Source organism: Gordionus sp. m RMFG-2023, chromosome 3 (genome assembly GCF_954871325.1).
Source record: "Gordionus sp. m RMFG-2023 chromosome 3, tfGorSpeb1-WG-v2, whole genome shotgun sequence".
Lineage (NCBI taxonomy): Eukaryota > Metazoa > Nematomorpha > Gordioida > Chordodea > Parachordodidae > Gordionus > Gordionus sp. m RMFG-2023.
The window spans coordinates 8,030,991-8,055,030 of record NC_088777.1 but is presented as its reverse complement, the minus strand read 5'-3'; the positions used below and the strand labels follow the sequence as shown (position 1 = coordinate 8,055,030).

General features: G+C 26.8%; 1 protein-coding gene across 1 annotated transcript; it reads right to left on the bottom strand.

Moving 5' to 3' along the window:
• Nucleotides 1-1,764: 1,764 nt before the first annotated feature.
• LOC135926684 (anoctamin-4-like) lies at nucleotides 1,765-23,705 on the bottom strand. Its single transcript, XM_065462615.1, has 22 exons — nucleotides 23,553-23,705; nucleotides 23,222-23,317; nucleotides 20,573-20,703; nucleotides 19,383-19,489; nucleotides 17,613-17,749; nucleotides 17,198-17,262; nucleotides 16,476-16,610; nucleotides 15,908-16,013; nucleotides 15,720-15,780; nucleotides 14,904-15,121; nucleotides 14,222-14,386; nucleotides 13,797-13,833; nucleotides 13,158-13,269; nucleotides 12,365-12,419; nucleotides 11,742-11,839; nucleotides 6,885-7,009; nucleotides 6,291-6,431; nucleotides 5,839-5,991; nucleotides 5,668-5,720; nucleotides 4,529-4,785; nucleotides 3,356-3,452; nucleotides 1,765-2,342 (listed from the first exon to the last, which is right to left on the bottom strand). Exons 1-22 carry the CDS (start codon nucleotides 23,703-23,705, stop codon nucleotides 1,800-1,802), a joined length of 3,045 nt encoding a protein of 1,014 aa, XP_065318687.1. The 3' UTR covers nucleotides 1,765-1,799.
• Between the last annotated feature and the right edge of the window lie 335 nt (nucleotides 23,706-24,040).

The window sequence follows — 24,040 nt, the reverse complement described above, 5'->3', positions numbered from 1 at the left end:
ATCCAAATTTCAAAAGTCTTAAGTTTTTAACAGACGATGAAAAGGTAGATATATATAAAATAACTATGATGTTATGCAAAAGACAAAGCCAAATATCATTTTTAGCTTTTCTAATACGTCTTGCACACATAAAAAACAGCATATTGTATATAAAACATTTAGAGAATTTATAGATTCTTCTAATTCTGATAAGCGCCAAAATCTGCCGATGAAAGTTGTGAGGATGAATTATCCTTCGCAAACAATAAGCAATAAAAATATTTTAAAATTTTGGAAGCAGGGGAAATTCATTTCAATTTGCCCGGGCAAGTTCGGCTTCCAGTGAAAGATGATTTTTTTTCTATAGCCAATCGCTTATTAGATCAAAGACGAACACAATTAAAATAAATTCTTTCTATTTTTTTATAAAAATTTTGATTTATAAATGGTAATTATTTTGTAATTAAAGAAATAAAAAAACTATGAAAGAATAAATTCAAAAAAAAGCGTTAGAAGATAGTAATAAAGTTTTGAGAAATAGAGAAGAAAAAAATGTAAAAAACCATGAATTTTTCTGGCGTGATCAAAATACTGTCTTGCGTGAGCGGGCGGGTCGGGTAAAAAATTTTTTTTTAAACATAACCCATCATCGTGGGGGAACATTACCTTATACAGAATCTTTCGAACCATAGTAACATTCTTAGTCCCACGAGCCTAATTACTAGAATCATTATTTGATTATACAATCTTACCAATTCTTCACCAAAATTTTATTAGCAAAATTATTATTATCATATTCTTTAAATTGTAAATTTAATTTTTTTTTAGCTTGTTTTCCCCAGTTTTTTTACATTTTGAAAAAAAAAACATCATTTATTTTTTACATCTCAATTCAAAGTTTGGCAAAAAAACTTCCACAACTGAACCTAATAACATAAATATTCGCCCTTTTCCTAACCAAGGATATTTTTATTAATTTTAAAATCAAATATAGTAACAATAAATAATCGTGCAATTTCCAATCGAATCGTTTCAATTATACAAATAGATTTGGTAAGTGCATGACTAATATTTATACCTCATAAAATTATACAAATTTTTCTTTTAAAATAATATATATATTTTAAAAATTTGTTATGAGAAATAAGGGAAATAAGTGAGGTGGTTGAGGAGAGGGAGCTAAATGTAAAAAGTTAGGATATTTTTTAAAAAAAACAACGGGATATTCATATTAAAATATCTTGTCTAAAGATGGTATTATTAAAAAATTATTACTTATAAAAAAGAATATTGCATATCAAAGAGGTTATTAAATAAAAAAAAAAATAATAATCTAAGTATCGATTTTAGATAGGAATTTTTATTTTAGTAAAACAATCTGGCAAGGTTTATTATAAAGGGAAATAATTGTACGATAGAATTAAAGGAAAAAAAGTAAGTCAATAATCTAGTTTGGAAGACTTTATTACATGGGCGGAGAATTATAATACATAATTTTTTTAAAAAAAAAATCATAGTTCAATCAAATTAAACAAATTTCATTTTCGCAATATGTGGGGAATTTATTTTATTTTACTATGAGTTTCAATTTTTTTTTTCTTGTCGTTGGTTGTAATGATTGTATATTTTCTCCAAAAATCAATAAAATAAAAAAGAAAGGAATATTTTAATTCTCATTTAATTTTTGGGTGACATTTTCCTAAATATTTCTATTGCTTTTTGATGATACTATTTTCGAAAGAATCCCTCGTTTTACTCCTTATCTTTGGAACGGAGACATCTCTCCTCGTCGGAGATGTCGACCATTAGGGTACCGCCGCTTATAAGCTAGACCAACCAAGCGTATCGTCCATATTCACGTCAAATTTGGCGGTCTTTACAATTTTAAATTCGTCGAGATCCTTTAATATTTTATTTTCGAGTAAATCTTTTGAGAGAGTCTGGTCGAGTTCTTCGATGACCTTTTTTCGAATGGCCAGATTCTTTCTATCAATATCGGTGGAGATGTTATTCTTCTTCATAAGACCACTTTGGTAATCGCTAAAATGTGCTTGCAGATCACGGTCAGCCGGTTTAATTAACATCTTTTTGTCTCGTGCGTCCTCCAGGTTTTTTGGATCGATATTTTCAATATTTTTCACGTCCAAACCTCCGGCATTTATCTCGCGCTCATTTTCGTGGACATTATCGGAGGCTCGAGAGTTGGATACCCCAGGCTCCGGGTTGGTCAGCGGAGAATCGAGGTCGAACTCGTACAAAGCTCCTCTGAGTAGGAGTCTTTGCCTTGCCAGATGAACTTTGAGAATGTATGGCATGTCGGGGATTAGGTGGGCTATTAGCTCGGTTATAACGAACACGAAACACTAAAAATGGCATATTATAATGAGCATATAAATATTTTAAAGGATGAATAAATATATTACGGGTGGGTGGGGGAAGGGATGGAAAAATCGTAATTTTATTTTAATAACCAAAGGATAGGGAATAGTTTTCTAATAATTGTGACATAAAGTTAAATGTTATGTTAAATAATTGTTTTGCACTGGATAAGTGTTTTCTAATAATTATTAGGGATGTATGGATATTTTTTTTCTGATCGGATCAGGCCGATATTTTATATTTCTTAGAATATGGGTTCCGTCAATATTATAAAATTTTCAGATACAATTCGATAAATGTCTTAATTTAAAAAAAAAAAATTATTTCAAATTTCTCAATATATTAGTTTGTTACTTATTATATAAATAGATTAATGTTATTATATAAATAAGCGATTTATCAATAAAAATATTTTATCTACTTATAGATTCGTGAATATAAACTATAACTGATCATTATAATATATTCAAATGACTTATATTGTGATATAGTTAAATTATAGATCTTATACGATGAAAGGTATATGAGATGAGTAGACGTAGTGAAGCGATGCAAAATCCCTCCATTTGAGCCTATTTTAAAAACGGCTAACTCAATATTTTCGCCAAAAAAATATTGCCTAAGTCTTGAGATTTCGCTAATAGATGTCCAAACCTTTGTCATCTATAAAAAAAATCTTCAGACTTGCGTAATGCCGTTTTTAAATGACTCAATGGAACAATTTTGCAACACTAGATGTATGCATAAAAAAATTAAAATGATAAGTATGTTTACAGAATAAAATCAAATATGATATTGGATTGGTAATAGGCCGATATCAATTTTATATCGGATCGACCTCATAAAAATTTTATGTAATTGTAATCTTTTTAATATTGAATCTGAAACTTAAAGATTTTAAGTAATATTTAATATATTGTCACAAATGTAATAACCTTTGTTTCACTTTAAACAAAAAAAACTATTTAATAAATACAAATCTATTTTATATATAAACCGCAAAAATGATAACAAAAGCCAATCTTGAAACTAATATGACCCAATACTTGTAGCTCAAGTTGAAAGGGGGAACGGCAATTCTATAGTCTCTGTACCTAAAATAAAATGTAAATTTTTATTTATTTTCTTCAGAAAAAAAATCTCGATATCCGACTTTATATGCCAATCCATCATCTAAAAACTTTTCTGCCTTAAAGGTTTATTGCAATTTTTTTTTTTTAGAAAAATCATTTTACACAATTGACCTTTTAAGAATTAAGCATCTCCTCATTTATAATTACAATTTTCCTCAAATAAAAACATGTCGAATTTTTAATAAGTTTTAATTAATAACCATGAAAAAATCTTTAATTTTATTATACTACCTTTCCTAATAAAAATCGAATTATTGTTAATAGGGTTTAATTTGATTTAGTTTCCTAAAAAAATTAATAATTCTTTTTAGTATAAATTGGTATAAATTAGTATAATATCAGACAATTTTATAGAACATTTAAAACTTCTTTAAATTTATAACAAATTAAAATGTTCGCAAAAGTTGGTGGAGAAAAATTTTCTAAAAATTCATCCAATAAAGGTAGAGTGAACTCAGTGTCGTAACTGTTCGATAAAGATGTTAAATGATTACATTATATTTGAAAGATTTTTTATATAATATGAATTTTTTTTAGTTAATTAGAGTTAACAAAATTGAATTGTAAAAAAATGAAGTGTTAGATAGATTTGTAAATTTTAGCGTTTAAAGTAGTAGTATAAATAGTGAGATCAAAAATGTAATAATTAAGAAAAGAAAAGAAAAGTTTCATAATTTTTACTTTTATATTTTTGATTTTATAGTTTTATTTTACTATTATAATTTATAATTTATAGTTTTCTTTTTCTTTATTTTATAATGACTATTGAGTAGCTATATATCTTAATAAATTAATTTATTGTCCTCAATTTTTGATCTTAATAATTATTAATTAAATTTGAAGTGGAAATTAATTACTCTCTCATTCAAAACTTCGAATTTTTTAGTCAGATTTATTGAATTTTTCAAAAAAAACGTCATTATTAGAGTTATTTAAAATTAAAAGATTTTGAATCTCCACGAATTCCATATCCCAATATGGCATAAAATAATTTTTTTAAAAAAATCTATATGGTAATTTTTTTTTAAAAAAAAAACCTACAGACGGAAATATTTTTCGTGTTCGCGTCGCTGTAACTCCCGCTGTAGATTCCGTCGATACTTCTAAAAGGTGGCTTCAGGTAGGACAGATTAAAGAGGGATAGACTTTGGTTTATATAACCTACGAGAGTATATTGATTGTAATTAGATTGGTTGTATAAGTAATTGTTTTGAGATGTCGTGTCGTATTTCGAGAAATGGTATTGGTAAACTATTTTGGGGATAAAGTTGGACGTGAAAGCTATAATCATGGCCTTAGGGAAGTGCCCGAACATTTTTTAAAAATAACGGTAAAAAAAATGAAAAATAAATACGCGTAATTTTTATAATAGTCATCTATGAAAAAACCAGGATTTATAAGAATATCAGTGATGAAATGAAATTTTAAATCAAAAGGTGGCTTTTATAACTGCGATAAAAGTTTGAGGAAAAACTATCCCCATTTAAAATAAATAACTAAGAAATCGAAAAGAATTATCAGAAGACATGCAAGCCAGTCTACGGCAGGAAAATAACCTCATCTCAAATATCCGGACCGAAATATATAAATAATTATGAATTGGGAGGGATCGAATTTTCTAAAACAATTTAGATTTTTCTAGTCGAAATATCATATGATACATCATTTTAACATTCGTTAACTTCAACTTTCATATTCCCCTCCTAAACCATTTACAAAATAAAACCAAAATTATATAATGATTAAAATCCTAAAAATTGGAATAGAAACTTCCTTAAATCCGGCCTGGGTTTAAATATTTGGCCTCTCTCAGGTTTCTTTGTATCGATTGTGTAATTGGTAAGGAAGAAAGGTTTTCTTAAAAAAATAAATTTACACCAGTTGTTAAATGGCTCATTTTGAGCCGATTTTTAAAAACGGCTAACTCAATATTTTGTTAGGAAAAATATTATGCAAGCCTTGAGATTTTGCTCATAGGTGGCACAAAGGTTTGAACATCTATTAACGAAATCTAGAGGCTTGGACAATATATTTCTGACTAAAATATAGAGTTAACCGTTTTTAAAAATCGGCTTAAATCGAGCCGGTTAATAACACTACAATTAATATGCAAACAAGTTATCTAGTACATAATTCTTTAAAAAAGATACAATATTTTATCTAAAAAAAAACTTACATTGGTAATTACGGACAATTTTGTAATAATCTTAATTATATCGTACCAAACACCTATTTATTTAAAAATAAAATAAAGGTATTTAATATAATAAATAATATATGAAACTATAATTTAAATTTATTTATATCCATATATGATATGAGATAATAAAAAGTTTCAAAATGAAACCTATATCCTGAGCCCTACAAGATATGACCCTCCTGAATTGCGTAACAAATTTGAAAGCGTCGAGTCGTATTTCTATAATCTTATTCAGAAGCGAGAAAAGGGGAGCTAAGGGAAAAGCAGCCACGAACATTGTCGTAAACCCAAATTGTATACCTTACGTTATTTTAGTATATTCGTTATTCTTTTTTTTTTGTAATGTAACTTTTGAAAGAGTGTATTTTAACTAGTTACTTCTCAAAAATAACTTTAAACAAACCTTGGATTAGTTTTCAAATGATAATAAATCTTAATTTAAGCGACTAATTCTAATTTTTTTTCCTCTCAAAATAAATGTTTCAAAATCGAACTGAAATCAAAATTTTTTTTTTTTAAAACATATATTCCTAATTCATAGTCCACCTTTGTTAGCGCAAAATTTATAATGTATAATAATAATAGTAAAAATAATAAACCCATCTCCAAATATTCATCGAATAATCTCAGAGGAGCAGTGTCTGCTAAATTATAATCGTCTTGATATTGAGGTATATCTTTATCGCATTTCCTATTTTTTTTATCGGTCGCGTTAACGTTGTTATGGTTATCTTCTTGTTCTAAAGATTAATAAATCAATATATTTTTTTAATACAGGTTTTCCCTCTCAGTTTAATCATATTTTAATTTTAATAAGCCCCAAGAAGTTAAAATTGGTGGGCAGTTCTGAAAAATATATTCTAACAATAGGCGGTTAATAATGATGAAAAATTATTAGCTAATCTCCTGAAAAAATAAAACTAAAGTTTAAAAAAAAAATTGTCCTGGCTAATAACCAAAAAATATCCAATTTTTAAATTGGAAAAAATATAGTATATAGGTGAGATTACAAACGATACCCTTATTAACTTCTCTAACACTATTACAATTTACATTTATAAATGAAAATATTATTTTATATTATATTAATCTCAAAACAGTTGATTAACCAGATTGATATAATGAAATTAAGCCAGCCCTACCACAATCATCATTTTTTTTTCTTCAAAATCGTATCTTTTTTTAAATTTTACTTTCGTTCCGGTTATCTGGACTAGTTCCATCATCGTTTACGAAATGATTGTCCGCGTTATGGGATTTGAGGGGAGATGATTGGCTCCGGAGGAATGAACGTCTACGCCACCAATTCATAATCACGCTAGGGTTTCAAAAAAATATAATATTTTATATAAAGGATAATAGCCACTAGATTTTTAAATCAAGCTCAAATAGCCACCAATCATAAATTATTTTTTGTAAACCTCCCAGATCCCATAAATCACGCTTAACGTTTACGATATCACATCCCCCCCCTTCCTTCCTTGAGAAAAACTAACCATAATTATTCTTTTAAAATATATGGTACAAAAACTAATTTCTGTGCCTCAAGTTTTTGATGGTATATTTTAGCGAAAATTAGCCAATCTACGTATTTTTTAGTATTTCTAGTTCTAACTTGATTTTTGGTGGAAATTACATTACTGAGAATTTATCTTTAAGAGTCCCCTTTTACTCTTATTATATTTAAAAAAAAATACAATCCAAAAATTAATTTAACAAAGTGATTAATAGCGATAACCAGATGGAATGGACGATTTTCAAATAAGCTTTCTTAGAAGATTGAAGGAAATTAAATTAGATTTAGAACTATAAATTGAATCATTATCTTATAAAATTTAAAAATTTTTACAAATGCTAAGGTAAACTGCAAATGCTTAGGTAAAAATAGGTAAAAAATTTTGTTTATTCTCTCTTAATTGGAGCGAGGTTCATTTTCTTATTCTATAAATAACTTATAAAAAATTATATTCTTAGATATATTCAATAATAAATGAATAAACATTAATTATCTCATAATAAAGAGTTTAAATCATTTAGTATAATTAAATTAAAAATAATTATAATTATATTTTAAATTTCATTAATATTAAATCCGCAAGTTGTCGTATTATTATTTAAATACGCCAGCTAGCGGATTTTATATTATTGTAATTTAAAATGTTATTATAATACTTTTTTTAAGATAATTATTATATTAATAGATTTAAACTAGTTATTATGAGATAAAAGAAATCATTTATTATTGATTATATCTATAATAACACTAATAGCCCTTCAAGAATGACTAGAATTTATGTTCTTAAATATTGGATATTAAAATTGTACCTTATATTATATAAAAATTTAGTAGAAAAAGAGGTAAATTTGTAAATCATACCTCATAAAATATTCTTAATTTCTGATTTAAATATTGGGAATTTTTAAATTCATTAAGACTTTTTTAAATTTTTTATTCCAGTCCTCAACTAACAAATTTTCATATCGTTGGTTGGGCTTGGGGGTTTTTTTCAAAATTATTATGGCCTTGGACCTTGCTTGGGAATTTTTTATATTAAATATATTTTAGCTTAAAGCAAAGCATTACATTTAATAATTTAGAAGGCCCAAAGAGAGAAGAGGGTTATCATAATATTTAACACAGAATATTTATAGGGAACTCTGGTAAAAGTCAATTAAAATATATTTTTAATCAAAAAATAGCATTTAGTCTTAATAGGTTGGCTGAGCTTTGGAAATTCAGCTTGGACGTTTGGGAATTTTTTTTTATTAACTATGGGTCAGACATTGACCTAAAACAAATTTTTCTAAGGCCTGGGCTAGCCTGATCAAAAAAATTAAGCCCAGGAAAATCTGATTTTGATTGTATTTTAAAATTCATTAAGATTTTTTAAATATTTTATTCCAGTTCTCAACTACCAAAATTTTCATATCGTTGGTTGGGCTTGGGGTTTTTTTTTCAAAATTATTATGGCCTTGGACCTTGCTTGGGAATTTTTTGTATTCAATATATTTTAGCTTAAAGCAAAGCATTACATTTAATGGATCGGACCTGGCCTGAAAAGAGAAGGGGGTTATAAGGAATAAAAATTGGATATTATTTTGAAATAACTGGTAACAACGACCATAAAAGTAATGAGAAAATTCTCATTCCGCATCCTCTTAAAAAAGATTATTCTTAAAATATTTTAAAAAAACCATGATTACCTGAAATAACTGTTAACAACTACCATTGATTTAAATGTTTCCTTAAAATAGTTAAAATATATTAAATAAAAATTAAACTTGTGGTTGAAAATGCTTTGCTATTTTTAATATTCCATTTTTAAAAAATTTAAAAAATAAAATGGTCGATATAAAGTAATTAAAAATGGAATAATTAAAAAAAATAAAGAAAATAAATTTAAACCAATAGATTAGAGCTTAGTAATCCTATGAAAAAAAATAAATATTGATAAAATTTAGTTAATTTTAAAAAATCAAATATAAATAAAGATTTTTATAACAAAATATAAAGCTTAAAAGGGCTGAACGATAAGAATGTTTGCCTTACTGTAAGAACGTTTGCCTTTGAAATTAAGGCGTGAATTCGAATCCCCGAGTAAGAAAAATAAATTTAAAAAAAAATTTTACATTACCGAGATAATAAAAGCCCTCGATTTATTTAACATTAAGAAGATAGGAAAGTTGATAGAAATTAACGTTATGAAGATATGAAAGTTGATACCAAAAAAAAATTAACGTTATAAAGATAGGAAAACGTTCATTTCTTGAATACGGCTAATATATATATCAGAGACCTGCAGGCCCGGCCCGTATTTTAAATTTTTTAAATATACCCCGGCCGGGCCGGGCCTAAGATTGTTAAACCCGGGCCGGGCCTAAAAATTTTTTTTAAAATATATCCGGGCCGGGCCTAAGATTGTTAAACCCGGGCCGGGCCGGGCCTTAATATTTTTTATAAAAATTTTTACATTATGAGTTAATGGTTATAAGATTATATTATATTATATATATGATTAATATAATATTGGGTGATGGTTAACACACCTAACACCCACAGATCGATCTAATTATTAATTTCCTGCAAATTTATACAAAGTGTTAATATATTTTTTTATAATTCATATCTAAATTTTTACAACATATTTTACCAAAACAATCAAATAAAGGAATATCTTAAATAAGCCCCAATATTCAAGTATTAATAATATATTTTTTATAATTCATATCTAAATTTTTTGAATATTTACCAAAACAATCAAATAAAGGAATATCATGGCACAAAATACTAATGATATAATTAATAAAATTAAAAATAATATTTATTCTTTTAGAAATACAAATAATAATTTATAATCTGAAATATGGGCTAAATTTAACATCATCATAGATGAAAATTAAAAAAACATTGGCTACGTACAATGTAAGAATTGTTCAAGTATATTATCTTATAATTATAAACATGGTACATCACATCTAAAAAGACATAAATGTGATGGTAAATCCATGAAAATTAATAAATTTTTTTTTACACCTGAAAAACCAACCTATAAATGTAATATAAAATATTTAAAAATTATAAAATAAATTATATTAATATTGTGCAATTAGATTATATTTTCAAAATACTATTTATTATACATGCAATTTTTTTAAATAGCGATTTATTTTTATTTTATAAATTAAATAGTAAATTAAATACAATATATTATATTCTCAAAATATTTTCCATTTTTATAAATTAAATATTAGTTTTATTTTTTTTAAATGTAATATAAAATATAGTATATGACAAATATTATTACCATTTTTATGAATATTAGTTTTATTTTTATAAATATAAAATATAGTATTTGCTCAAAATATCCATTTTTATAAATAACAGTTTTATAATTTTTATAAATTCAATATAATATTCTCATAATATTAGCTTTTTCATGTATTTTTTAAATAATAAGCGATAATACTCGCTGAAAAATATGGTAAAATACCTCATAGGTGAATTTTTGTATATACCAGGTCGAATATAATTTTAAAATAATTCCGAGCTGGGCCTGAAATTTTTAAATCCGGGCCGGGCCGTAAAAATTTTTTTTAAAAATATTTGGGCCGGGCCGGGCCTTAAATTTTTAAATCCGGGCCGGGCCGTAAATAATTTTTTTAAAAATATCCGGGCCGGGCCTAAAAAATTTAAAACCGGGCCGGGCGGTGCAAATGGTACCTCTGCAGGTCTCTGATTTTTATAAATTCAATATAATATTCTCAAAATATTAGCTTTTTTCATGTATTTTTTAAATAATAAGCAATACTCGCGAAAAATATGGTAAAATACCTCATGGGAGAATTTTTGTATTTACCAGGTCGAATATAATTTAAAAAAATTCCGAGCCGGGACTCAAATTTTTAAATCCGGGCCGGGCCGTAAAAAAATTTTTTTTAATTTATCCGGGCCTGGCCGGGCCGGGCCGTAAAAAAATTTTTAAAAAAATATCCGGGCCGGGCCTAAAAAATTTAAAACCGGGCGGGGCCGGGCCGTGCAAATGGTGCCTCTGCAGGTCTCTGATATATATATAGATTTTATAATATACTAAAACAAAGAAAATTTTTAATTTTTTTTTCTTAAAACACCAACTTGCTAATTTAATATTAATGAAATTTAAAATTGTAATTGTAATTATTTTTAATTTATTTCTATTAAAGAATTTAATAAAAGGAAATACAACTATTAATATCTATTCATTTTTTATTGATTATATCTAATAATATAATTTTTATAAGTTATACATATCATAAGAAAATGAATCTTACTCCAATTAATAGAATATATATCAAAATTTTCACATAAGCATTTGCACTTTACCTTGGCATTTGCAGTTTACCTTAGCATTTGTAGTTTAGTCAAACCGATTAAAATTACTTAAATTTTGTTGAATTCTTAATTCAAGTAAAAAAAAAGAGTATATATATATAATCTTTTTTTTAATATATAATATTAGCTTTTAAAGTGAAAACAAAATTATCAATAGAATAAAATTTTATAATTATTTTACGGAAAAAGTAATTCCTGGCAATTTCTCAACGCTTGCTTCCCAATCATAATGATTACGAATTGGATGAAAAGTTCGGCCATACAACCTGCCTGTTCGCACTAAATTTAATCATTTCAATGATAATTTTTTTAAAAAAAATATAAATTCGCAAAAAAGAAAATATTATATATAAACAAATTATTTCGAGACAAAAATAACCAATTTATGTTCGAATGTCCCCAAATAAACATCAGTTTTATCACCGATGTTTCTTTCGTCATCTTAATCTAAATGTTCATCAACAAATGAGAGAGAACTCGGATCTCATAATATACTTACCTTTCCACTCAAGTTTTAGCTTTTATTAGTGTAATCTTACGAGAATATATTAATCCATAGAAATAAATTTGAAAAAATCAAACCATTAAACGTACAAATTAATTTCCAAAAGGATATTTAAAAAAAAATTATAATTTCAATCTGTTTGATTTCTATTTCTTTCCTTATTTTTGTTCAAATATCGACCATAAAATATTAGCTATTATATTTACCCCCAAAAACTGATCAAAACAAAGCTTATTCATTAATAAAAGGTATAATTACGGTGAGAAAAGGCTATATAATTGAAAAAAAATGCATCGTACCGTTTCTAACTTAAACCCAAAAATCTTGCCTCCTTCAACGGGATTTCCAGAATATCTATATTTGAAATATTAAATTTTGGTTTTAGTAAAAGGAAAGGAAAATGCAGCTTTAAAAAATATAAAAATTCAAACAAAATTGTACATAATTTTTTTTAAAAAATCGAATTATGAGTATACCAAATTTGAACCTTTAACAAATTTATTAATATCATGTAAACTTTTAAGGGTGGGGGGGAGGAGGGGGGGGGTAGATGGGGGTGGTGCTTAGATCCATAAAATCTTTTCCGCGGGATAATTTATCGTGGTACCTAAAATTTATCCATATTTCTTAGTTGTTATAATAAGATCAAGGATTTTTGTTAGAATTTATTAAAATTTGGAGCCAATAATATATTCTATATAGCGGGGACTGAGGGTGGTGCTATAAATTGGCATTGACATTTCAGGCTGATAGATGGGAGATAATCAAATAGTGAACATACTATAGTCAGCATCCATTTTTAAATCATATGGTTGCTATTCTAAATAGAATTATTATGATGGAAGTAACGAATGGTTTTGAACTCTCAATAAGTATTTATATACGGGCCATTTGTTTTTTACCTCACAATTTATCATTTCACGACGGTTCTAGGATAACTTTTATGGGGGGGGGGGGTATTTATAAAAAATCTTAATTACATTACCCCTGGATTAGTCGATCTGTACTAAAATTCTAATTTGGGTATAATTCTAGTTCATTATTGGTTCAGCTTTGATACAAAAGTTTGCAAAAAAATAAATAAAATTTTACCTTCCTTTGAAGAAAGCGATGTATACGAGAGACGAATAATAGTTAACGAATTGGAAGAGAAACATTTTAAGGGTATAACTGTCTTCGTAATCCGTCCTCGTTCTAGGACGTTCTTTAAGGTAAAATTAATAATAATTTTTGTAAATGGCTCGGCCCGATCCAAAGCGAAGTCTGCGGGAATTGATTAATTTTTTTTATTTTAAACCCGGGCTGAACCAAAAACATATTAGGCCCTACTCGAGATAGGCTAGGTAGAAAATGTGATATCTCGAGGATGTAAATAATATCTCACATTTAACTCAAAACAGTAATGATCACACCGAATTTGCCAAAGTTTTTTTTTAAATAGAAAAATAAAAAAATATGATCCTAACAATATTTGCAAAAATTTTCCAAATTTTTATTCTGATTAGGGTTAAAGTTTTAGAGACAACCTTAACAATATAACTGTAAACATAGATATAAATATGAATACGCAATGTATTTTTATTTTAACATACATTTTACAATACAATTCGATCAAATTTGTAATACATAATCACTCAACTAATAAAATTGAATATTTCTTTAGGGGGAAGAAAAATCGAATCCCATAATTACAACCATTCATTATAAATGAAAAGTCGAAATAATTTATACCTAAGTCAGTCAGAATAATTGCTATTTTTGAGTAAACCTATATTTTTTTTTTAACATATACATTTTACATTATAATTTGATTAAATATGTAATATATTATTTCATCGGCTAAAATTTAATATAAACTGAACTAAAAAAAAACTCAACCTTATAAGTCGACAAAGAGATTTAATAAACATTTTTATAGATTTAATCTTGAATACTGCTATCTAAAACTCATTTTTTCATAATAATTTAAATTTTCGAGAATTCGATTAATTTTATATTTCAAAATGCCACATCTCACATATTTAAAAGTTATAAAATTTAAAAAAAATGTTTTTTTTAAAAATTAAACCGGGGGAATTTACCAACTGAAAAGATTTTAGCAGTGAATACAATGTATATATAATATGTATGTATTTGCACTCTATAATATTATAAACTTTATTGAGCAAAATAATGGCTATGAGGTTGAGAATGGCAGCCGATATACTTGTGGTTAATTTGGCGTTGTGACTAATAATTTTGTCGCCTTGCGAATGAAGTACCGAAATGATGGATAGCTTGTATATAATTATAGCGAAAACTACTCCCATCACCATTACTAACTATTTAGATAATATTGATTAAATAAGAGAATTTTATTAAGAAGAATTCTATATTTTATTTTCTTTCTTTCTTTTCTTTTCTTTTCTTTTCTTTTCTTTTCTTTTCTTTTCTTTCTTTCTTTTCTTCTTTTCTTTTCTTTTCTTTTCTTTTCTTTTCTTTTCTTTTCTTTTCTTTTCTTTCTTTCTTTTCTTTTTCTTTTCTTTTCTTTTCTTTTCTTTTCTTTCTTTCTTTCTTTTCTCTTTTCTCTTTCTTTCTTTCTTTTCTTTTCTTTTCTTTTTCTTTCTTTCTTTCTTTCTTTCTTTCTTTCTTTCTTTCTTTCTTTCTTTCTTTCTTTCTTTCTTTCTTTCTTTCTTTCTTTCTTTCTTTCTTTCTTTCTTTCTTTCTTTCTTTCTTTCTTTCTTTCTTTCTTTCTTTCTTTCTTTCTTTCTTTCTTTCTTTCTTTCTTTCTTTCTTTCTTTCTTTCTTTACTTTTTTTCATTATAAATTTTTCATCCTTGCGCTTTATCAAAAACTTACAAAGGTTAAGACGGTGATACCGGTCCCCATAAGCCTTAGGGCTTTGCTGTAAAGTGGGAGATATGGTTCCAGGGTGTTTGTGATAGGATTTTTCCTGAGCGTTTTAACTTGAGTTTCGTATTCCGGCCGAACTATTTCCTCTTCCTCAAAATCTTTGGTATCCCAGTCCCAAGCCAGTTCGTTTTGCTTGCGTTTCCATAGCTCAAGGAAAAGTGTAGCTAAGTAAATTTTATATTACATATTTTTAATTTAGGCCATCCCAAACAAGAAATTATAAAAACCCTGAACATAATTTTTTTTTTTCCTTTTTCAAAATACAGGAGAAGATGCGTGTAATAGATTATTATTCGACTGAACGCGATGTCTTTCATTATTAAGCTATATTTTCAAAATAAAACCTTCTTAGTTCGATGTCATGAGTTTTTTTGGGATAAAATAGGTTAAGTCGTTTTATTATGTTAGGTCGGCTAAGCTAAAAAATAAAGTAATTACTAAACTATACATAAATATAACCAGCGTTTAACATTAAAAATTTTAAAGATTTTTGAAAATGATTCAAACAAGATTTTTGATATATTTTACCTAAAATCCCAAATCTTAATAAGCAAATATTTTGCGATTTTTGTGCATAAAATATCTTTCGTTATAAAATAACAAATTTATTTTTTATAATTATTTGATTATTTTCTTTAAAAAAATATTTTATTTTATGATTTTCAAAGATTTGTTGCTCAAAATTTTGGGCAAAAAAATTGAAATTTATTTTTAAGCTCTGGATATAATGCGTTAATTAAAATGATTTTTAAACGCTCTTACACCAAAAAGACATGAAGATTGCAAACGCGATAGTGGCAGGATTATCGAACAAATACGCAAGCTAAAACAGTAATATAAAAATATATTAAAATTTATGCAGATTCATTCATTTTTTTTTCTTTTCTTACTTTATTTCTTCTTTTTTTAAGTTATATTTTTAAATTTTATTAAATAAATTTTTTATAAACTTTGGAATAAAGACAGGAATCAGAAAGTTTCCAAAAAGTACAAAATTCATCACATAATGGACACATCGTTATATTACCGGTTCCATTCTTGTCGCAGAGTTCTTTACTTTTGAAAAAAAAATTATACATACATTGTAAGATACCATTCAAATGTATCTAAATATAGATAAAAATTTTAAAAGATACTCTTTTAAATTAAATCGTGTGCAGAATTCAAAAATTAAAAATGTGAGTGAATTGAACCAAACATTTCTTATTCAATTTGATATAATAAACTCTTAAATTTTTATTTCATCACCGTAATAATTTCGACAAATAGGTCCTTATATCCCTAAGTTTTGAATTTCCTTAAATATTATAGAGGAAAAGATAGCTCTACTAATTAATAGGGATAATAGGAATTAATTCAAATCGCGGTGTTTCTAGGAAATTATTCTAGTTTCCAATAACTTGCTTTAAATTTATATATATTTGAATTGTGAAGGATTTTAAATTATAATAAAATTGTAAAAAGTATTTTTTTTATTATTAATAAATAATGAATAAGAAATAGCATTTATAAAATTACGTGGGAATGTAATTATCGATGGTTAGAAGTCCGTAAAATAACCACAAGATGCCCACAAGTGCAGCTGGTATGAGCATCATAGTGTAAAATCCGAGCCAGGCAAAATATATGGCTATTTTCTCGCCGAAATATTTCCTGATTTATATTTATTCAAATAAGGATAAATTCTATTCGATAATAGAGGCTAGAATGTATAATCAATGGCGCCTTCGGCACTCCTTTCTTATTTTATGCTGGCCTTTAATAACGGTTTTTTAACATGTATCCCCAAATCCTAAAAAAAAAGATTTACTATTTGAGCTCAAACCTCTTTTTTGAGCCATGGATTTAAGTAGAAACAATATATTCTGAGCATGCGCCTAAATGACAAGATAATATTATATAGCGACGCGATTGTAAATAATACCTTCAAAATACTATATTCTTTTTCTTAATGTAATTCATAGCCAAAATAATTTTAAAAATAAACCTGCCATTCCTTGAAAAACAAAATAAATAATAAATTAGGCTATGCCGTAGGTAAGAAATGAAATGAATCTCATTTTTGAAAATCTACGTACATTTATTTTAAAAAATTTGACCCCGCCCGGGTTATATAAATTTTTTAGGCTCCGCTCAGATACTTAAACCCAAGTTATTTTGCGGTCCAGACCTGCAGGTCTCTAATAATAGGATATCAAGTAGGAAAATGAGTTTTTTTAAAAAAAATATATTTAATTTACCTTATCAATCCGATCGGCTGTTCTTTGTAAAACATTTTTGGCTTCGCCCAAATTTTGTACAATATCTTAAGATTTCATAAAAAAAAATATACATTAATTTTCGATAATTATTACAATTTCGAAATCAATTTTTTTTTTTAAAAAAAAGAAGAAAAAAAATGCAAAAAATTCTTTAGGCTCTTGAATTGGTTGGTCTTATTTTTGAAACTTATTTCCTATTTACCTCAGGCTAAGCAGATCATGAACTAGGACACTCTAAAGGTTTTGTCATACTCGCTATCATAATCTCTAAAAAATATAGTCAGGTGATTGATTAGATAATGGGAGTAAGTGGATGGGGGGGGGGAGATAATTTACCAAGACAGAGGGGTTTCACGCACGAAATGGGAACAGGCTTTTTAAATGAATATAATACCTGTCTATCATTTTTAGGAAGGTGATGATTATTAGTAGAGCGATCCTCTATAGCATCTGAATGATATTCCAAAAATGGGCCATCGTGCAAAGGAAAGGAACTTATATACGTACCACTGGATATTAATTTGTCTAAGCCTTCATTTTTTTTTAAAAAATAGTATTTAAAGGGATTCATGATAATTATATATTTTGAATATATTATTACAATTTTCATTGCACACCATATATTAGGAAAAGGAATCCAGGGTTTTTAAATCTCTCGATTTTATATCATTCACTAAGAAATAATTTTAAAATAATTTCATTCATGTAGAAGTTGTCCTATAAATATCAGACAATTCTTCACCCATAAACCTTTCCATATTTTTTAAAAAATCTATATAAAAATTGGTATAAATTATGAATACCTTCTAAATTTTCTAAGAAAAAGGTTTGGATGATATGTACATTTCCAATCTGAATTTTAAAATTTAAAAATGTACCCCCAGTTAAATTATTTGAAATTGAGAGATTCCGAATCCCAATGGATTCCATATTCCAATCAAAGATATGTTTGTATATATATATTAATAGATTGGCTTCATTGTCCATACATAGGAGTCAGCTATAAGGCCATTTTGTGATATGCAGGTCCATTATCTTATTAATCATTATATAAATGCACATTAATGTCACTTTAATCGACGGTGCAAATTAAAAAATGGCGTTATAGCATATTCCTATGTATGGACACAAATGCATATGAATCAATCGCCAATCTAATAATATATATACATCATTTATTTCAATGCGACAAATAAAAACATTTTACTTTGTAAAAATACCTCTAGTACATATTTAACATTTAGTTACAATTTTTTTAAAAGTTTAACTCTGGTTCCATGAGGTTTTATAATATAAGATCATAGCGCGGAGGTGATTTCTTACTCAATTTTCACTTTAGGAAACTTGGCCGACTATTTTTAAAACTAAGATAATTATTTTCTACACATTATACATTTTTGAATTTATTTTATTTTAGCTATTTTCTCAATTTTTATTGAAGTTAAAATAAGTTTTATTTAAATCGATATCGGTGGTCTGCAAATGGCAAATACTCAGGCCCCTCCCGATGAAAACTTAGTCCTTGTCCAGCCCAATTTCATTCACTGAGGTTGCTAGGCTTTCATTTCTTTACGAAAGTTGCTAGGTCTGGCTTGGTTTTTTTTTAAAAAAATCCTCACATTATTATAGATATTAGGTCTAACCTGAAATATTTGTAGTTTATCACCAAAATAAACAAATAGTTATAATATTGAGGAGTGGTTAAATTTTTTTTAAAAAAACTATATTTTATGGATTATCACTTTTATAAAATATCAGAAATCATCAATAAGTATAATACATTAGAAAATATGTCCTGTTTCTGCCAATAAATAATTTGACCCCTGTTTATAATAATCATTTATCATCATTAAAATTATAAACCAATAAATTAAAAATATACCATTTTAACAAAATTAGGCTTTAGAATAATTTTTCACACATATTCTCTAAGCTCTATTAAGCGGACCATCCTTTTTTCCCGATCCGACCCGCGAATTTATTTCCCGGTCCGTCAGATTTAAAATAAAATCGCTTGTAAATTTTGTTCTTTCTCTGCGGTTTTATTTTCTTCAAACTTTTTATTTGAAGTTTTATTGTTCAGATATAACATATTTAATCCCATTTATAAGCAAATTTTTTTGTTTTATCAAGTCTTAAAATTTAAGAATATATTTATTTATACCGAAATTCCTGGCTTGCATGTCGTATTTGCAACGCGATAATATTTCGTGAACGATTTTACTCCTTTTGGCATTGTCAAAAAAGGTGTTCTTATCTTCTATCAAAAATCTCAATTAATGTAAATAATTTTTTTTTTATAAATTGGTAAAAAGTATGTATAATAAAATCTATTGGGAAGGGGAGGGCAAAATATTATATCCTTTTAAAGATTCGATGTAAATTTTAACGATTTATATTAAAATGTGGAAATTATGTTCCATCAAATCTGCACAACACTGTATAATTAATTGTATATAGAAGAGATTCTGATAAAATTAGAAAGGTTCAAATGAAATGTTTTTCCTAGATTACGCATCTCGTTTTTATCATTAATTTTATGAATCGTAATATAATTAAATGTCACAAGGTTTGTGTTTAGCGCCAATGTATGTAATTTTCCGGCATAATATTTATTTAATGCTTTTCTTTTACGTGTAAAAAAAAATTCTAATCTTACATACATTCTAGTATTGTGTATAATACTTAACCCTATAAATTTTAAGCAATTTTCTCACGAATCTTTGTGTCATTTTTAAATTTTAGTATTTTTAAAAAAAATCATATTTATTATAAATTTTTTTTTAAAAAAATGCACGATAAAACTATCTGAAATTTGTAGCGTTAAGGTTCTCACCTTAAACTAAGTTTTATTATTGGGGGCAATTATTAATTATCACGTGATTACACAAAAATACACCGACTCCTAGAATGCATCCAGCATTCTATAAATAAATTTCATTTTTGAAATTTGGCGTTTTTTATACTTTAACATAATTTTTAAAAAGAAAAAGTCTTCTCTATAACTTAAAGGCCGTGTCTTTAGTTCGTCTCTTTTTTTCCCTTTCTTTTTAGAATAATAATAATGCATTATGTATTTTGGTATTATTATCATCTTACCTCCAAATCTATCATCATTTTTTTAAAAAAAACCAAAAAAATGGGGATCCTAGCTGATTAAAAACAAAAATGTTCTAGCTATGGCGCAGCCAAGATCTGAAGAAGATCCAAAATTTAGACTGAGGAATTTTATCATGTCCAATTAAATTTTAAAGGAAAATCTTAGCATGGAGACATTTTCTTTCTTCAGCTAGTTAGAAAGGGAAATTTTAAAATCGAATATAATAAATTCACGAATCATGCGAGCGCGAAAACCTGTCTATGTAGTCTTGATTAAAAACGCACGTAAAATAGCGTATTTCTTTGGGTTTGTATTTTTTGGATAAAGCGAATGGGTTATGGAAATATTTCCAGAATTTGCTAACTTGAATTAGAAAGTTATCTTCCTGTAAAAAAAGAAAGAAAGAAAGAATTATAAACGATATTGAGTATATATATATATAGAGTGTTATAAATATGATCACTTTTAAATTGAAGAGCCAGCGCTTATAAGCAACAATTTCTTTAGCAAGTATAAGTAAATCTTGTGAAATTAATAAGCTTATTTATTGTCGAAAGCATTGGAGTTATACTGATTTATAACATTTAACACTAGACTTAGGAACGTGATAGATATATCATTATAGTACCCGGAAATTTTTTTTAAATTTTATTTAAAATGAATTTCTAGAATAATGTTTCAATAAAATATAATAACGAGGTGCCGGATATTGGACGGATGCCGGATGTTAAACTAGTGCAGAGATCGAGAGACCCGGCTGGTTCTATCGGCTCCTATATATTTTTTATTTTAACATTGTTTGCTAATTTAAGATGAAATTAATAAATAAAGATACTTTAATATAATAGTAAATGAAGCGCTTACAAATTGAGAACATTTTTGTTTAGCGTTTTATATCAAATAATGTTTTTTTTATATGGTGTAAGTAAATTGGTAACAAAAAAACACAAGATTTTCACATTTCAAAAAAAAATTTCATTTATATTTGAAAAAAACAAACAGTTTTTTTATTTTTAAAAATAAACCCTAAACTCTACCGCTCAATCGCGGTATCGATAGCTGCCGATATTTTTTTTGCCGTTGCCAAATTATTCAACTCTCTAAAGGACGGTCGAATAATTTTTCAATACAATTTTGCACTAAAATCATTATAATATATTTTATTCTTGCAAAATATATTAAAATATTATAAATAATTTATCGTAAAAATTGTTCATTTTTTAGGTCATTTCATTTTTAATAAATTTTTTTTAAAAAAAACAAAATTCTTATTAATTTTCCAGTCCGTATGCCGTCTTCTTAAGGGGGGAGGGGGGGGGGGTCTTCGCAGACAACTTAAAAAAAATTGTTACGAATATTTGCTAAGACACTTATCTACTGATTATATTGTTTAAAATCTTTGCAAATATTTTTAATTTGCCAACGAAGACTTGCGTTGTTAAACGGCTCGATTTGAACCAAGTTTTAAAAATGACTAACGGAATATTTTATCCAGAAAAATATTATGCTAAAGCCTGAACATTTATTTTCCATGGATGGCACAAAGGTTTGGATGGCACAAATGTTTGGATACCCATTAGCGAAATCTCAAGGCTTTGGCAATATTTTTTGGGACAAAATATAAAGTTTTTTTCCGGTCATGGGTTACTTTATTTGAATATTTACTATCCGTTTTTTTAAAAAAATCGGCTCAAATCGAGTTGCACTAGCGAAGACCTAAGAAAGAGAAAAAATAATTCTTATCATTTTCATCCATTTTTCCTAACATTTATTTTATTTTTTTTTAAAAAATTCTTCTAATTTTTATATTCTTTTAAAATTAAAATATGCTTTAAAAAATTGATTCAATATTCTTTCACCAATAATTAGAATTTTATGGGGAAAAAAAAATTAATCAAATTATCCGTACTTTGTTTAAATTAATTTTAGCCCTTTTGTGGAGGTAAAAATAATAGAACTTTATAATACATTTTTTTAGAGAAATAAAAATTGAAGTTAATATGAGTAAGTTATTGTCTCTATTTTGTATAAGTATCAGGTGAAACTAAGGCTTAGCCGATATTTCGCCTTTTCAAAAAATATAGGATCGGCCCGTTATTTTTAATTAACCGATCCGATCCGATATGTTTTTCATTTATATTGTTTTTGGTTATTTTATAATTGTATATATAATCATCTAAATATTTTTTTTTGTTTTACAAATAATTTCATAATTATAAATTAAATGAAAGGAACTTAAATACTTTGTTTGTAAAAATAATTAAAAATTTAAACAATATTTTTTGTTATATTATCGGCAACAAGAAAAGGATTTTAAAAGATCTAACAAGTCACATTCAGCTAGTTGTTGTTAAACTCGATTTAGTTTAAAAACGTTTAACTCAGGATTTTGGCCAAAATTGATTATGCCCAAAGATGGTGGAAAGGTTATAGGCTTAGGTAGTTAAAATTTTGATTTCGCCCTTTTTAAAATTATGCTAAATGGAGCTGTTTTTGCAAATATTTTAACTTAGATTATTAATTTTTGGAGAATAAAAAAAAAGGAAAATACAACTTAATCATTCGTGAAAGTTAGTTGGTTTTTTTTAAGATAGAAAATAATGTTTTTTTAAGACATTGGTTCAAAAATCGATATAAATATCGGATCATTTTTTTTAATAATATAGAATCAGATGTGTTAAAAAATTGTGGATCGGCGGCACAGTCCTATTAAAAACCTCGATATGTTATTTTTTTTTAAACGACTAAATCAGGATTTTGGATTGCGACAATAGATTTAAAATAATATTTTCTAAGGTTTTATTAAGTATATTGTCAAAAATAATAAGTGTTATCAGCGCATCTCTGGTAATTAATAGCCTTTATTTTTTTTTTTAAAGAAATAATTAATATTTGTAGTATACCTTGACAGGCATCTTGATGTTCATGAGTTGAGCGTACTTGCAAAGAATTTCGAAGGGCGCGTGAATTTTGAGATAAATTAATCCCTGGGAATTTTCCTAGATGAAGTGAATAATTTTTTTTTTTTCGAAGTTAATTATTCGATTCGTTACTTATAAGGTTGAGAGAAATAACATTAAGACCCAATTTTTTATAATAATTATCGATCTTTGATGCATTCCGAAACCTTAACAGGCCCCGACTCGGTCTAAGACCGATATTTTAACTCTCTTTAGAATTAAATTTTGATAATCAAATCGAGATTAGACGCAAAATGATTCTAAAGCCATTTACCCTAGCATCGGTTTTCTCAAGCTGCAAGCCTTCCTTGACCAAATTTTTCTCAAAAATCAACCTCCTATGTTCTTTCTTAATCTCTCCGTCTGCGTAGATAAGGGGTTTCTTGTAAACGAGTATATAGTCAATCTTTCTCTTGCCATCGTCCATATATGTGCCCGGGGTGCGAATCGACTTAATTTTAATTGTAAAAAAAAATTATAGAAAATAGTGGAATTAGCCCCCAGTCTCAGAATAATTTAATATATAATGATATCATTTAAAATAAATATGGCACACTCTTTGATATCGGCCTGTTCGGTAAACACATTTTTTCATAGTAGCTTATATAATCCGATTAATCTAAAAACAACTGCAAAATGTCCAACATAGCTAGAGTAATGGCTAAAAATCGGCTTAATCTATAGAAGGGTGTCGCAGAAGGACCCTAAATACGCGGTGCGATTTAAATTTATTTCTGTTTATCAGAGTTGAGCTATATTTTT

Excerpts from the sequence above, each read along its gene's own strand:
- LOC135926684 (XM_065462615.1), bottom strand. The coding sequence starts at position 23,705 with ATGGACGATGGCAAGAGAAAGATTGACTATATACTCGTTTACAAGAAA. Across the intron at positions 17,263-17,612 it reads TTCCTAAAAATGATAGACAG|ATATTGTACAAAATTTGGGC; the intron begins GTATTATATTCA and ends TGAAATCTTAAG. Across the intron at positions 3,453-4,528 it reads AAAAATATTTCCGTCTGTAG|GTACAGAGACTATAGAATTG; the intron begins GTTTTTTTTTTA and ends ATTTTATTTTAG.